The 15,741-nt window shown below is 37.9% G+C and overlaps 1 protein-coding gene across 3 annotated transcripts in view; it reads left to right on the plus strand.

Moving 5' to 3' along the window:
• Positions 1 to 4,966: 4,966 nt before the first annotated feature.
• The window catches only part of SLC28A3 (solute carrier family 28 member 3), a 38,851-nt gene continuing 28,076 nt past the window's right edge, over positions 4,967 to 15,741 (plus strand). The window contains exons 1-2 of one of the 3 annotated variants that reach the window (XM_042033686.1): positions 4,967 to 5,376; positions 12,914 to 13,015. In XM_042033686.1, coding sequence (XP_041889620.1) covers positions 5,320 to 5,376; positions 12,914 to 13,015 — 159 coding nt within the window. In that variant the 5' untranslated portion in view covers positions 4,967 to 5,319. The remainder of the gene's footprint in view (positions 5,377 to 12,913; positions 13,016 to 15,741) is intronic. The other 2 variants (XM_042033687.1, XM_042033688.1) reach the window with 2 other exon arrangements.

Below are 15,741 nucleotides of genomic sequence, written 5' to 3' on the forward strand. Positions count from 1 at the left end.
ATGATAAACTGCTATGGGCTAATTTTAAGTACCTACAAAGCATATTCTAATTATCTTGGCAGTGGACAAAAAACTATTCTACCTTGCTATTCCTACATATGCAGGATCAGTTTCTAGTCGTTATTCAAATTTTCTTATCTATGCACCTTTCGGTCAACTTTTTTCACCGGGTAGGAGCTGCCTTGCCCGGAGGAGCTGCCAGGATTATTCAGTTTCTCCACCCAGGATATCCATTGACACATCTCAATGTGCAAGTAACGCCTATCAACTTGTCTCAGCCTCGTATGGGGGCTGCCGGCAAAACGCCTTGGCACCTCTGTGAATCCAGCACTTGGGGAGGTCCAGTGTCAACTAAGCAGTTGCTTTGAGACAAAGCAAACTAGGAATTCAGTGAAGTGATTTGTCACAAATGAGTCCACTCTCTCATCTGTACAGAAACAAGCTGGGAAGTTCCTGCGAAGCACTACAGGTACGCCCAGAGGCACACCTCTGTATACACGGTCCTTGCACGTGGCAGCTACACTACAACTAGAATTACAGAAAGAATCACAATTTCTTCATTATATCACAATTAAAAATTAATTTCCCAGCGGGGTTGGTCACACCTGCCTTTGCAGGAAGTGCAGCAAGTAATGATCCCTGTAATTCACTTTCCAGCTCAGAGGTCTGGTTTTCGCAACAGGAGGGATTGGCTGTCTTGTAAACTCTCTGTAGCATTTCATCCCACTGAACAGGAATTTTGCAGAAAGGCAAAATTATTACAAAGTAAAAATGAATACGTGCCCAGGACTCCTTTTTTTTAAGCTTTACACAGGTATTTGCCACAAAGTAAAACACAATCGCCCGCAAAGCCCTTGACCTTCCTCTGAGAAGTCTTTGCTCCCTAATTCATTGCTTTTGTTATCATGCACTTCTTTTACAGTGTTTCCCTTCCGTGAAGGAGCAATTTTAGTTCAACGGGGAAGTATGAGTATGTTTCATTTATACTGTCACAGAAAAACGAGGAAGTGAACAAGACAAGAGAAACAAGGAAGAGAATAAGTCTGCTCAAATTCATACTGATTTCGAAAGATCACAGAGGGAGAGGCGCAAGTCACAGTAGGAGCTGGAGACTTAACTGGGCAAGAGTCTGCGACCAGCAAGAACCAAAGCTGAACTCAGAGCAGAACCAGGGAGAAATGAAGACAGCACCTGGTCACTCGGCCACCTCATTTACAGTCACTTTGTACAGACATAAACGATTTTTAAAGTGGAGATCCAGGGATTTGTGTCCAAGTCTCATCCAACTTGACACCGTTATGCATTTTTTAAAACTGTTTTTATTTTTTTAAGAGCTTTTCACGGTCTGCTTTTCCTTTAAAAATGTGAAAGCAGTACCTGAGAATTTGGAGGGGAAATCCTCCTTTGATAAAAATGAGTCCCAAAGCCACATTTTCCAAGAAAAGTGTGTGTTGAGGGACAATTTTACACACATAAAATTGTGGGTTTTTTTCCCCCCAAGACAGTACTTTCTTCCCTTAACCCTTTATTCTCATGATGAGGTGAAGGGTTATAGTTTATCTTTGACACTGGTATGAAAATGTTTCTAAAAACTGAATAGGCCATACTGCGAACACCTGAAGCTTGGAGGTTATAGATCTTGACAAAAATATCTTTTGAGCCCATGTCTTTTCAAACATGGAAGACACCTTTTTCACTCAGAGAAGTCAGAAGACATATAAGCAGGACTGGCTACATAAATGTGAGGACATATAGCGAAATGTAAAGCAACTAATCTTCTACTTGCCAACCATTTGTCAATGGTAACCATGATTTTTTTCATTCACCTTTCCTCTGAGAAAGACATGTATGAAAAATTGAGTTTTGTCTATCTCATTGCTTTTGAAAATTTTAACTGAAATGTTCTTGGAATCACAGCTGAGTAATGCTAACAAAATTATACATAATGAATAGGATCATTTTAGAATGTAAAAGTTTTGAATTTTTGAAATTTAGAACTTTACAGGTTCTAACTATGAAGTTGCTTCTCACAGTTCAACAATGAAAAAAACCCAGAATGACCGTACTGTTTTTTTAAATACCTTGTTTCTTCAGACTCCTGGTCATCTTCTCTATGCACCCAATAAATTATTAGGAATCACGCTGCTATGTATTTGCCTGCTGTGTGTACAGTTAAGCAGTGCTGTTATTTCTGTATATTTGTATATTTGTATATTTTTGTACTACCCAAAAAAACCTTTCTGGCCTAGCCAGTCTGTGTGACAATTTCAGAGCAAGTTGAACATTGCTGTGCTGTTACTTGAAGCACAAAGATGTTCTGAATGCTTTACCTTGTGACTAGGATTTCATGGCAGGGTTATTTAGCAGTGGGAATGTTTCATTTGCTAACAAAATATTTTATTTACTTGCCATAGCATTCAGTTTCTTTGCCACTCAGACCTCTAAGCAAAAAGCTCAGCTGAAAGCCCCTCCAACTAACAAGACTTCTTGTTTCCTTCAGCTGCATTAGAATACAAGGAAAAACACTCTGAGGGTGTGATAACACTCAGCTTCCTTAAAAATTTCTGGGGAATGACTAAACCCACTTTTAACATGTTTTGAGGAAAGGATTCAAGAAAATAGCTGCTACATTCAAAACTTTTAAAAAAATATTAATTACAAAATTTTATTAATTTTCTACCTTTTGGTCATATGTATGATGAAATAACAGTACTTCACTGTACCAGCTATACATAATATTGTAAAAATACCCAATACATTAACATTAAATTTTCCTTAGTCTCTCTATGAAAAGTAGTTTCTGCTTTTCCAGATTGTTGTTTTAATACACTAAAATACTTTACTTCCCTAGTTTCTCAGGCCTCCTAACTAAAAAAGCAGCATTCTTTCAATAAATTCATAAACTTCTACCATTAAAAATGGAAGTGAGGACCACCCAGGAAAATTATTCCTTCAAATGAAAATAAACTTCCTCCATGTATTATTCACACTAGGAAAAATATAAATCTCATTTATATATGAAATTCACTAAGAGAATTAGGCCTTTTGATTGGTCTTCCTCTAAATAAGATAAAGAGATTCCAGAGTTTATGCAGAAATAGTGGGATGGAACATAAAGTTTCTTAACACTATTCTTTGGAAACAATTTTAAGATTATTGTAATTTTTTTTCTCTGCTATTAGTCAGTAGAATTTTGGCAACACATATTTGTTTCAGCCTAGCAATTAATCTATTGTTGTAAAAACATCCTCAAATTTAAGAATGTGAGTCTTTAATGCTTTCTTGCGGCCAAAGGAATCACAAAAAGTGGAAAACAGACATTCAGGCTTGTTATCAGTTGAAATGGTGGGATGCAATATCCCTCATACACATAACATGTCTTCAAGTATTTAAACTAACCAGAAACAGGAATGGGTTTCTGTAAATCAAACATTAAATATAATTCTGACTGATCATGTCAAAAAATATCAGAGAGTTACCTAATTTTCTTTAAATGTGTGGTCCTCTGTCCACAGAGAAATGGCATATTTCATGGTTTTCATAGTGAGTTCAGATTTTTCTTGGATGTGTGGATATTTGTGTTTTAAATAGCCTGTGAGTTTTCTAACATAAAATATAATTCAAAGGAGGAAACCACGCTGAAATTATTGAGTTAGTGTTATTCTGAGATTTTTTAATGAGAAAGAGAGATTTAAAAATTATCTGAGTTGCCGGAAGACGAAAAGCAATAGCAGAAAATACTTTGTCTTGTAATTGTTAGGAGGGTAGAACTTTCTTCCAACCATCCAAATGCAGATTACAGACTATAAGATTGCATGGACTGGTTTTGAAAATTATTCACTGCCTTGTTTCCTCTGCCTTCTTGTAGTAAAACCATGTTTAGAATTGGAAGGAGGAGAGAAGGAAGAAAGGAAGGCAAAGCAGCTGAGGTATGCAGAAATCAGCAGGCAATTGTATAAAAACTCGTTAAAAATATTTGTAGTTATTTCTTGCTGAAAAGTGTTGTGTAGAGAGAAGTAATTAGTCAGAAAATTTTATCTACTCACACGGCAAATACAACTAACAATAAACACATTAATTTCAAAACCTGGGTCACCAAAAATATTCTGAACACTGCAAATCTAAAAATCATTAAAAACCCTACACTCCTTGCAAAAACAAAAACCCAGCTAGTCCTCCTTTTTGAGCAATAGTTAAAATATTCAGTAAGCACATATTGCAACAGTATGATTTATAATATTAGTAAAACAGTTGGAAGATTACTCAGAAAGATGCATCATCTTATTTTTCATGTAATCGTTCATTATTTCAAATAATATATTCAGTCATGCCAATCCATTCTGGTTTTATACGTAAAACAGGGCATAGTTTTTTGCTTTTCACAGGGTGAGGCATAACTCATGACATTTTCCATCTGCATGTAAAAAGTTATGAATGTAGGCAGCTAATGAATTCATAAATATACTTTATTGTATTTCCAAGAAACAGAACATTGTCATTTTTGCTGTTCTTAATGGCAAAATTTATATTCACACAAATCCCATCTGACGTTGGCATCTGTAATAGTGCTAGTATTTTCAGGACTTATATAGAACAAGCTGCATACACCAAGTCCATAGCCAACAAAAGACGTGGGTAAGAGACTCAATTGATAGTTTTAAGAACATCTACTTGCAATACAGCAAATAGCAAGCCTGAAAAGTATTAGAAAAACTCCTCAGGTAAAGGTGAGTAATCTGTGGACAGATAACCAAAAGACTCGGTGCCATAAAGTACAGGATGCCAACTGAAAGTGGTTTAACCAGTACATGTCAGAGTTTTGAGTGTTGTTCGCATTTTCGTTTTTCTCCTGCTAGATGAAGTCCCCAACTACTATGAAAATAAAGCTACAATAATATCACAAAAATAATGACTTGAGAATACCTGTAAGAAACGACAAAAAACATGTTGGCCTCTCAAAATCTGCGTGTGGACAGTTTTCTCCCATGCAAGTGAGGAAGGACAGAATTCATATAAGTATACACATTTGCTTTTAGGATCACCCAGAGATATACTGGGTGAAATATGTTTCTTGGTCCTGCAGGTATCCTCTAATCTTTTCCCTGAAGGCCGTTTTTCATGCTGGCCAAAAGGGGCTGTGCCAGCGGAGCGAGAAGGTGGAGCTAAGTGGGAGTAAGAGTAACCTGAGAAGGCCTCCCGTTAATTGATTTCAAGTGATACCGGTCCCGTGGATGGATTAATCAGGTGCTGGCAGATTCTGCCCTGCGCTGCAAGTAGCTTCCAACGTCCACCCAGAACTCTCTTGTCCACACTAAGCAGATGGAGTTGACGGAGATTGACCATGATCACTCAGGAGTGCACAATTTGGCCTTCCAGGTAAGCGTGGTTTCCTTTGCTTTATGGGGAAGAGAAAGGACTTAATAACGTTGAACAACGTTTAATTCAGCCCCAGAACAAAGAAAAAGCTTTTTTTTTGCGCTGTGCCTGCAGGTATTTTACAACACTCTACATGCTGATACCCTGCCAAAGTACACACGGCTCTTGTAAAAAGCAGTCTGAGCACAACTGGCGTATTCAGCAGTATGCTCTACTCAGTGGTATACAGCTATCTTCGAAATGTGTCCTGACTCGGTAATATTTCATAGGCTGATGGATCTCACAACTGGCTCCCATCTGCTGTATCAGCTGCTGGTTTTTCCTGAGGATAGGTAATTTACAGTTCTGTTGAAGAGAAGGTCATCATCATGCAGTGGACATATAACTTATCAAAGCAACGTACATCAATAATATGAGAAAAATAGTAATGTAATCATAGTGGGGCAAATCATTCTTACATACATAAAGTAACTGCAATTGTCTTGTTATGCTCTCGAGAAGAACAAAGAGAGAAGGTAAGGAGCCAGCCCAGAAGGTGTTGCGTTTTCCGGGTATAAAGTAACGTTAACAGCTTCTTAAAAAACACAGATTTCAAAAGCGGAAGCACAAGCCCCCCCAAACAAACAAACACCACCCAAAAAAAAAAAAAAAAAGCAAACCCCCAAAACTAGTTAGTTATTCTTTTTCAGTGTCCAGCATCCCTGTGCTTTCACTGGAATTAGATCAGGGACAAACAGAAACTTGTGAACCCGCAGCCTGGCTGGCTCACTGTAGTTTTTGCTGAAAGTCGAATAGGCTGGGGAGAGACAGTGGCTCTGAAGTACTCCGAAGCTATGTTAGCAAAGCAGCCTCTTGCTCTCCTTTGCAGCCTCCGATCCTTACGCTGCCCCTGAGCTCAGCCGACACTATTCAAATAACACAGAAGGATCTTTGCAGATGCTAAGCATGTGGACTATTACCTAACATCAGCGACATTCAACCACTCTGTGTATTTATTCATTGCGCTATAGGGACAGACAGGGACATCAGGGAATATTTACGGAATGTTGGCAAGAGAGATAACTCTTAAAACATGATAGCCCAGTGGTTAGGGCATTCTCCTGGGTAATCAGAGAGCCTTCAACGCATCTGTGCTTCGGAGCAGACAGACAAGCAATTTGAACTTGAGTCTCCCTCAGTTCAAGGGAGCGAGATAAGAGAAGGTTTCATCCTGTCTGTGTTTTCACACAAAATGTGTGCCTAAGCTAGTTTAATCAGCTCCCAAAGTGTGCTTACAAACTCAAAAAGGAGAGGAGTCCTAGCTACAGAAGCTCGGTGTTGAGCTCTCTTGAACGGCCTAAGCTGAAAATCACGTTTTTCTTCAGAGGTCCGTGGAGCACAGTACAGTGACCTGGGTTAATCCTCTGCCTTACTCAGCTAGCTCACCTGGATCATTTTTATTTACTTTGATACTGTCTCTCTCTGTTTCAACACGTAAGTCACTCTCTGGAGAAAAGAAGATGCAGCAGGAAATAGGTAAACTTCTGTATATAAGCAAATAAATCACTTCATAGTAAAAGCCACTGAAAAGTAAACAATCTCATAATTGCCCACTCTTTCTTGTATTTAAGCTTTTCTTGCACAAAGAGTGAACACTTAAATTCCTTCAAAATAACAATGTCTTACAGTACTAAGCAATGAGTATCTTACTTAAATCACAAAAGTGTTCCGGAAAAGGTTTAATTTCAACCATTTTATGTATCCGTTTACGTACCATTTTAAGTATCCATAGGTACCTTCAGATGCACCTGAACCATTTAATGAGTAGTGCACAAGGGGATAAGGTAAGAGAGAGACAAAGTAAATCCGAGTTAGGTAATTTGTTTTATAAAGCGCCTAAGTTAGCAAAACAGCTCTCAATGTAATACAAAGCAGCTCAAGGCTAGCAAGATGGACGAAGGAGCATATCAGATCTTTATTAAGTCAGGAATGAGAAGCATTGTGTTTTCTGTTGCAAAGGGACTCCAACAGGATGAATAAGTTGTAATATAGAGTAGTCCGCTTTTTGACTTGTCCTGCTAATGGTCAAAGGGAGGTAACTATGAGCTCTTCTCAATTTCTCATTTGCTATCGATGTATAAACACATCCATCTGCGCTGTGAAAAGATTTTCACTCATCACAGAAGCATTTCACTGCATCACCGTTTTCAGTGGTACTGTAGTACACCCTCTGTTAACCAATGTTAACTTTCAGATATGACATGCATCAATCTAGGATGAAGTTATATTAATACCATTAATTGCATTTTTAAAAATGCATGGTTCTGCAAAATATCAGCTACTTGTTTAGTACACAGTGCAGTTTCCACTGGAATATAGCACTGAACTTGCAAGTCCTGCATTATTGCCTTGTGATAATGCCAGTACCTGGGAGACCCAAAAGCAAATTTCCCCCTCATTAACAGCTCAAAATGGTCTCAAAAGAAAACAGACTATAAACCCCAAATGTACCCCTCTGCTGTATCTCTCTTTGTCTCTCTTTTTGATATTAGGAGCATCTCAATTACCAACAGCCATTTGAGTGTATTACAAGTGAGGTTTTTGTACTGGTTTTAAGAAGATACATAGCTTTATCCATATTGCCAGTCTTCCCTAGCATGCCCCTACACTTCAGTAATAAAGTATTTACTTTAATAAAACCCAATGCGGTAGTTAAGACTTACATGCTAAAGTTACCTGCTTTGGATGCTGCCTCATAACCAGAATCAACAGATTGCTGCACTGTTTATAATGAGACACTCGGGTTGTTAATTTTTTTTCTATCTTAAAAATGTCATGTAATTTAAGGAACTTAAATCATTATGCTCAATTCAGAAAATTGTTCCTGATAAGTGTCTATGTACCAGAGTAATAGATTGTGTATCTATAGCTACAATAATGTCATACATAATATGTGGAAACGCAACTGTGTCTCTTGTCTGCAAGGTGGTTCAGTTAACTTCTCACTGATGGCACTGCTGCCTGGAGGATCACTACACTTGCTGACAGATTTTCCTGCTCATAAACCCTGTATCACTAACAATAACCCTAAAACTGAGATTGGATTTACCTCGCTTGTATTTAGCCCTCATTTAAGAGGCAAAATTTTTATCTAATCAGTTCTGATGATTCAAATCTCTGATAACATTAAACATCAAGTCACACTTACTCCATAAGGAATGATAAAAGTTGCATCATAAAAAGGAATGGTAGGTGGGACGAATAAGCTCCCCTACATTTGAAAGCAACACAGAGGCAAACATAAAATAAATACAATGCAAAGGGAAGTAACAGCTAATAAGTAATTATTGTTTACTGGCCTCCTATTGTTAGTGTTATGATGCATTAAACAGCCTGTACCTGTTTCTGTAGCAGAGCATACCATGCTCTTAAGAAGTTGACTTGAGGAAGGATCCCCTTTCAAATTCTGCCAAAGGGTAGGACATTGGTATTGCCATAATGCATGCAGTATTTGTACTCCATTTCATTTGAACAAGCTTAAAACATGTCCTAAAAAATGCCATTTCTGTTTATTGCCATTCTTCACAGCTGCCTAGATACTCTTGTCTGGTTGGTTAATTTAGGCTGTAGATGCTATTAAGAATTTATATTTCGTGAGCATCACTGTTATGTTTACCCTTGGAAATGGAGGCAGTGTTGCACTGCATTGCTTAACCAAATACAGTCAGGAAATTATGCAGTCCTTTTCCACATTTTCAAAACTTGCTTTCCAAAGCCATACTTGGGGTTTTTTTAATAAAAAACTCTACATTTCAGGATACTATCGAACTATCTTACCCTGACAACCTAAATTTTTAAAGAAAACAACAATATACTCAGTGGTGGGGAGTCTTATTTACAGTCCTTTTCAAAACAGCCCATGAAGACTTAGTCTGCTAAATTTAAATCCGGCAGTACCTGTTTCTTATCTGTTGTTTCTACAGCTCATTTACTGTAGTTTAGTACGTGGATAATGAACATTCATCCTTCCTGTCTTGTACACTGAGTTTTATAATTCGGCAGGTATTTATGAGTGCAGTTGTCATTAATTTAAAAAGATTCTTCCTCAATATTTAAAATGCATTTAAACTCCTTCAGAATCATGTCACTGGCTAGAAAAAAATAATACATGAGGGAAAATTTAGATGAATGGTGTTCAGTTGCACTGAATATTTAAAGAAAAGCAATTTTGATCTGTAAACTAGATGGCTTCACGGCTGCTGGGCGAATACAATTAAAAATCTAATAAGATGCAACAAAATCCGATATTATAACTTAAACTATTTGCTTTTGAAGCCTCTGTTTTCCACTGAGTTCTTTGAGTATCCTGATTCTAATCTCCAGTATAATGTAAGGACCCACCCTTAAACCATAAACAGTTTAAGTAGCAGTCTGGATGCACTGATGGCCAGCCTGTTTTCATCCCTAACTAGCATGAGTGTAACACCATCTACTCCAGAGTGTCTGCTATTCTTAAAAGCACAATAGAAGTTACTAGCTCTTTGGAAAATCCCTCCTCCTTCAAAAGCAAGGAGGAAAAGTCAGGGAAGGGCCATGAATGTAGTTGTGCAACAATACTTGATGAATGAACAACTCATCTAGGGGAACTAAACAAACATGGTAAGAACATTTCACTTACACAGCTGAGACAGCTCTATGCCCTTGTTATTTAATCAAATACTTTACAAGAGTGGAATTCCAGTCAGTCAAAGCAAAGCAGCTTGTGAAAGCAGAAGCAGAATTTCAAAACACTTTTCGTATTGCAAACATTCAAAATAGATGAATCTATTCTGTAATCCTTTAACTATGAACTGAACTAAAGCAAAGAGAATTTTCCCATCCAAGCTTCTCTGTGAACTTCCTGCTCTCTCATGTCACCTGGAGATTGAAGTTTCAGAAGTGACTTTACATATTGCTGGACTGGTCTGTGCTCATAACAGGACTGTGCTAACTGTAGTTCCTAGGGCTTGAACTCCCATTTGCTTTTACAGTGTTTTGTTCTCCAGACATTTACAGGTAGCTGGAAAAGGATACTTCTTAAATGGGATACACATTTTCTGCCTGTGCTGGGTGCTTAGATAGCAATCACCAACAGCAGGTGATATGCACAGACTGACATTTTGTTGAGAAGCTCCTTCAGCAACTCAGACACTAAGTAAACAAGAAAAGGGAATAGGCAGTTTTATTTATCACTTGAATATTTCTGTTCTTATTAGAAATTAAAAATAGCCTTTTGTCTTCAAGCAGTAGGATTAAATGTTTTCACCAAACAAAACAAACAAAATAATTCTATAAAGGGGAGGATGAAGAGACAGTACTTTAAAAAACAGCTGTGAAATAAGAAAATTACTCAGCTTTATGGCACTCATTCAAAGACTGTTCTAGTCAACAGTCTTTGAATGAGTGCCATAAAGTAAACTTGTTATCAATAGTAATTAAGCAGTTTCTACTGAATCAGTAATATTCCAGAAATGTGATATGATCAGTTGAAATAGGGACTTTTTATGTTCACAGAGAAGGACAAAAATCTACCATTCTGCACCATCGGCTACTGAATTCCAGCAATCGTGTGGTGCTCTTACTGGTTTTGTTACATTTGTTACATTACTCATACATTCATATATTCAATTACTCTATAAATGAAACTCTTAGGTAATTGTTACACTTGAGTGGTGGATTCGACAAAGTGATTTCTAGAGATTTCTTCCAACACAGATTGTTCTTTACCTGTGTATTTCATAGACAGCAGCTTGCATGCTTATTGTTTTTCACACATTTACTGACAAAAGTCCTAGGAAACCTACCTTTTCTTCCTCAGCCCCAAGTACAGAAATCTTCAAAGATACTATCTCAGGAGTGTGTGTGTGTGTGTATGTGAATTACAGAACTATACAGCTTTGACTTCACTATGCTGTCCTGTGTAGTATTTTTAATATATCTCAGTGGTACAGTTAATCACTGCTTCCTGTGATTTTTTTTTTTTTTTTAATTGTATGGAGTATTCAGTAGCTGCATTTGTTGCTGATTGCAGGGGCAGCTACAGTAAACTCTTATGATGGCATAGTTAGAAGGCAAACAAGTAACAAATGCTTTTGAAAAAGAAATATCTCTATCTTACGGGAAGGAAAAGAAACTCTTCACGTAGAAGCATGGGAACTGATATATCAAGGCCACAGCACTTGAATAAACACCTTCTTGTGACTCCTCTCTCTTCTCCAAGACACACAAAGTTACAGAAACACTTTTACTGAAACTGATTTTTCGTTAAGTTTAGAGGCAAAGTATCTTTAAGGAAAATATGTTACTGAGCATTGTTCTAGTTGCTTCTAAGGTCATGTTTCTGCTAAAAGGCAAAATTAAATTTATATCTAGTAGTACTGCTTATTCCTGTGTTTATCATAATTTACTATGATTCAGCTTATTTTGTATTATTCATGTGGAAGTCATTGTTGTCGTTGTAAATATTAACTTACTGGGTTTATTACCATGTAAATAATGAGCTACTTCGTGCAATAAAACCCAATTAATTGACCATACTGTAACTGCTGCCATAAGAAACTACTGAAATACAAAGCATTCACAGTGACTGCAGGTATAAGTTATCTGAAATTTTGTTTAAGCAGCTTTCTTACAAAACCAAGAACCAGACATTCTAGGACCATTAAAAAGAGATAATGTATCCTTCAAAACGTTAAGGAACAAGGAAAGAGAGATTCAGAATTTATTTTAAAAAAATATAGAAATACTGGGGCTGGTTATGACTGTCTTCATCCCTCAGTCTGGTAAAACTAACTCCTCTCTTTAAAGGTACCCCGAGTGTCTTATTTTAAGAGCAATAGAAGTACATGTTCACATTTACTCCATGTAAGGAGCATAAATACCAGAGCAAAGGTACTAACAACTGGGGAAGGCCCCAATGGTCCATTTTGCCCTTGGTGAGGAGAAGGGCTGGATTTTTATAAACTTGTTGAACCAGTCCTGAGACAATGAGCAGCACAATTCACCATGGGAGATATGTGAGTTTAGTCAAGAAAACAGCAGATTCACATTAGATGAGCACCATGCATGACCAAGGCTATAGTGCAGGAACTGAACAGCCAGGCTTTGCACACCAAGTTTTGGGCTCCCTGTTCCAGTAAAGTAACACCAAGAACTGTAGAATAATTTAGATAGTAAAAGACCTCTAGGATCATTGAGTCCAACCATTAATCTAGCACCACCATGTTCACCAATTACTGTGTCCCCAAAGTGCCACATCTACAGGTTTTTGGAAAAAACTTCAGGCATGGTGATTCTATCACTTCCCTGGGCAGCCTGTTGCAATGCCTGACCACCCTTTCAGTGAAAAATTTTTCCTAATATCTAATCTAAACCTCCTGTGGTGCAGCTTGAGGCCATTTCCTGTTGCCCATTCACTTTCTTCCATGGAAGCCCAGGCATCAGAGTGTAAATCAGTTCTTACTGTACATGAGAAAGGCTTTCAGCTTCTGATTTGAACCAGTATAATTTCTGGTCCTAGAATGACAGCGGTGGTGTGGATGTTACAAATCTGAAAGGCACTGGAGACAATTCACAGACAATCAAGAACTCACAAAATAAGAAAACAGTGCATACTAATCAGGTACGTTTTTTCTTCCAAATAATCTTATGAAAATTAGTAAACTTCAAATTCAATGTCAGCAATGTAATAATATATCTAAGACAGATGTTCTAACAAAATCTGAATATAATTTAAAATGTATAAACAGGGAAGTGAGTTTGTTCTCAAAAATACATTAAGGAAAAAACAAAATTACAGGGTGTGTAGGGCTCAGAAAAATCTTTTCTAATGTCATAATGGCCTCATACAAAAGAGGCATCAGAAATGGTAATCAGAGGGAAGACTGTGGATGAGGAGTTGACATAGACACACGTTGTCATAAGAAGGTGGTAAAAGAGAATCTGTAATCTCTGGTTTTAGAGATACAATCTTCCAATCAGACAGAGAATTCATATTACTAAATATTTAATAATATATTAACATTTAATTATGAAATAAAAATCCAAAATAGGGAAAATTTCAGACAAACACAAACTTGAGGAAACAGGTCCTGTGTAAAACTGACCAGAGAAGAAGAGAACACAATACAGATTACTGTAATAAACAACATGTTCATTTTGACTTCTTTTGCCTGTATGTTTGTTTAACCCCACATAGTGAATATCCCACTCATATCTCTAATGAAGACATGAGAGTCAGGTTAAAAAATCCACAGTTATTTTACCATTGTCAGGTATTAATATTTTCAGATCCCCACTCCAGAAATAACTTGCTACTCTAAAAATTCAGTTCTGTTGTAATCATATCTACTTGCCAAATTTGGTAATAGTACTCAAAGCAGCATATAAGGAATACTTGATGCAGTGGGTACTCATTTCTGCCTTCTATTGTTTTCTTGGATATGATCAGAGGCAGCAAAGGCATGCTGCCAAAGTGATGTCTCTGCTCTCAAAGTTGAATTAATTCCAGATATACAGTGATCGAAAGCATCACTAAGACTGTTCTGATGAGAACTCCTGGGAGCTAGATTGGGATCTGAGATCTTAGGAGAGAAAGGTGGTAGATGGTGCCTATACCTTCATCTTCAAAAAAGCCAGCAAAAAGGAAATTGTTAAAGCAAAAAATCCAAAAAGGGCTTTCAGAACTGATTGAAACAGTAGAAAATTGGAGAAAAGCAGTGGCATCTACGAAAGCCTGATTTTTGCCAGAGAAATCAATTTCCCACTGAAAAGGTTCATCTGAAAATATTCTGCCTCTGCTTGGTTCAAGAGTATTAGAAATGCATATATTCACACCAACAATTTCTCAGGCACTCTGTGACTGAGGCGTAAGAATTTATTTTGAGGGTCTTTACAACATGAACTTTGCAGTGTGTCCCTTTGCTGGCAGAAGTCCACATGCTCCACGCAGCCCTTAGGTAACTCTCAGCAAGGGCCAACACTCCCCAAGGGCCAGACCTGGTATCATGTTTGCCCATGAAAAAAAATAAAAGGGGTTTGCATCCATTCTCCCAATTTCCTTTTGTGTCTGCACACTTTCACAGAAAGTTGTCCTTGACTTCAGATTTTTTCAGCACCTTTTAATGTTATTGTACGTATTTGTGACAATAAAAGGTTGACATAGTAATATTCTGAGCATATTTAAATACATTGTAAACTATGTGAAAAGATGTAGATTGATGTTTTTGTAATTGAAATACTCAAAAGGAAAAATAGGTTATATTCTCAAGACAAACCATATATTTCACAAATTTGGAGAGCCAGAGTTCAGGCTGTGAGTGACAAGGCAAAGGGAGTATGTTGTGGCATGCAGGAAAGAGATAGAGGAGCATGGCCTGTCCTAGGCAGTGCAAGAAGTGGGGGCACTGGGAATGATGGTGGGGATGAAAGCAATATCTGTAGGACATGAGCTTCAAGCCGCAACCAGGAGAGTGGACACAGTACCAAAGGGAGTGTAGGTGCCTGCAAACATGAAAGCACAGCACTTCAGCCTGGAGGACTGGGACTCTCTTGATTTATAATGCAGGTTAAAAAATCTGTGAGAAGCACTGATATGCAATATATCCCAAATTTAAGCTCAGGAATAAATGATACTTACATATTATCAGCACTCAGTGTCCCTAAGATGAGAAGCCTACCTCGTACAGCCACTGAGAAGAGTACTGCCAGTTACCAAAAGTAATAGTAACTTAGTAGGCATTTTTCAGGTTTGCTTTACTTCACAGTCAAGACCAAAGAGGGAAAGAAATTGAGTTTAGTGAAAATATGGCCATAAGTTGTAGTGGAGCTCCACAGCACCCCACTCCAAAAACTGCAGCCAAGAGGACCAACAGACTCCTGCTGGTCTTAGGCCAAGCTTTACCTAGGAGAGTGAACAGTGGCTTCCACGTACATACTCCTCTGGTCTCACCATGCGTTAGTTCTGCCTTTGAGATCATTAAAGTCCGAAGACACTTGACAGGCTGAGAGAGATGTGGTTGTTCAGCTGTGAGAAGAGAAGCTCTGGAGATCCCGCTGTGGACTTTCAACACTTAAAGGGGGCTTATGAAAAAATAAGAGCAACTTTTTGTAAGGTCATATAGTCATAGGACAAGGGGAACTGGCTTTAAACTGAAAAAGGGAAGGCTTAGATCAGATATTAGGAAGAAATTTTCTACTGTGAGGGTGATGAGACCGTGGAATAATTTGTCAGGAGAAGTTGTGGATGCCCCATCCCTGGATGTGTTCAAAGCCAAGCTGGATGAGGCTTTGAGAAACCTGGTGTAGTGTGAGGTGTCCCCGTCCATGGCAGGGGGTTGGAACTCGATG

Source organism: Corvus kubaryi, unplaced genomic scaffold (assembly GCF_017639235.1).
Source record: "Corvus kubaryi isolate FWS band 111438036 unplaced genomic scaffold, C.kubaryi_AGA036_p1.0 37357, whole genome shotgun sequence".
NCBI lineage: Eukaryota > Metazoa > Chordata > Aves > Passeriformes > Corvidae > Corvus > Corvus kubaryi.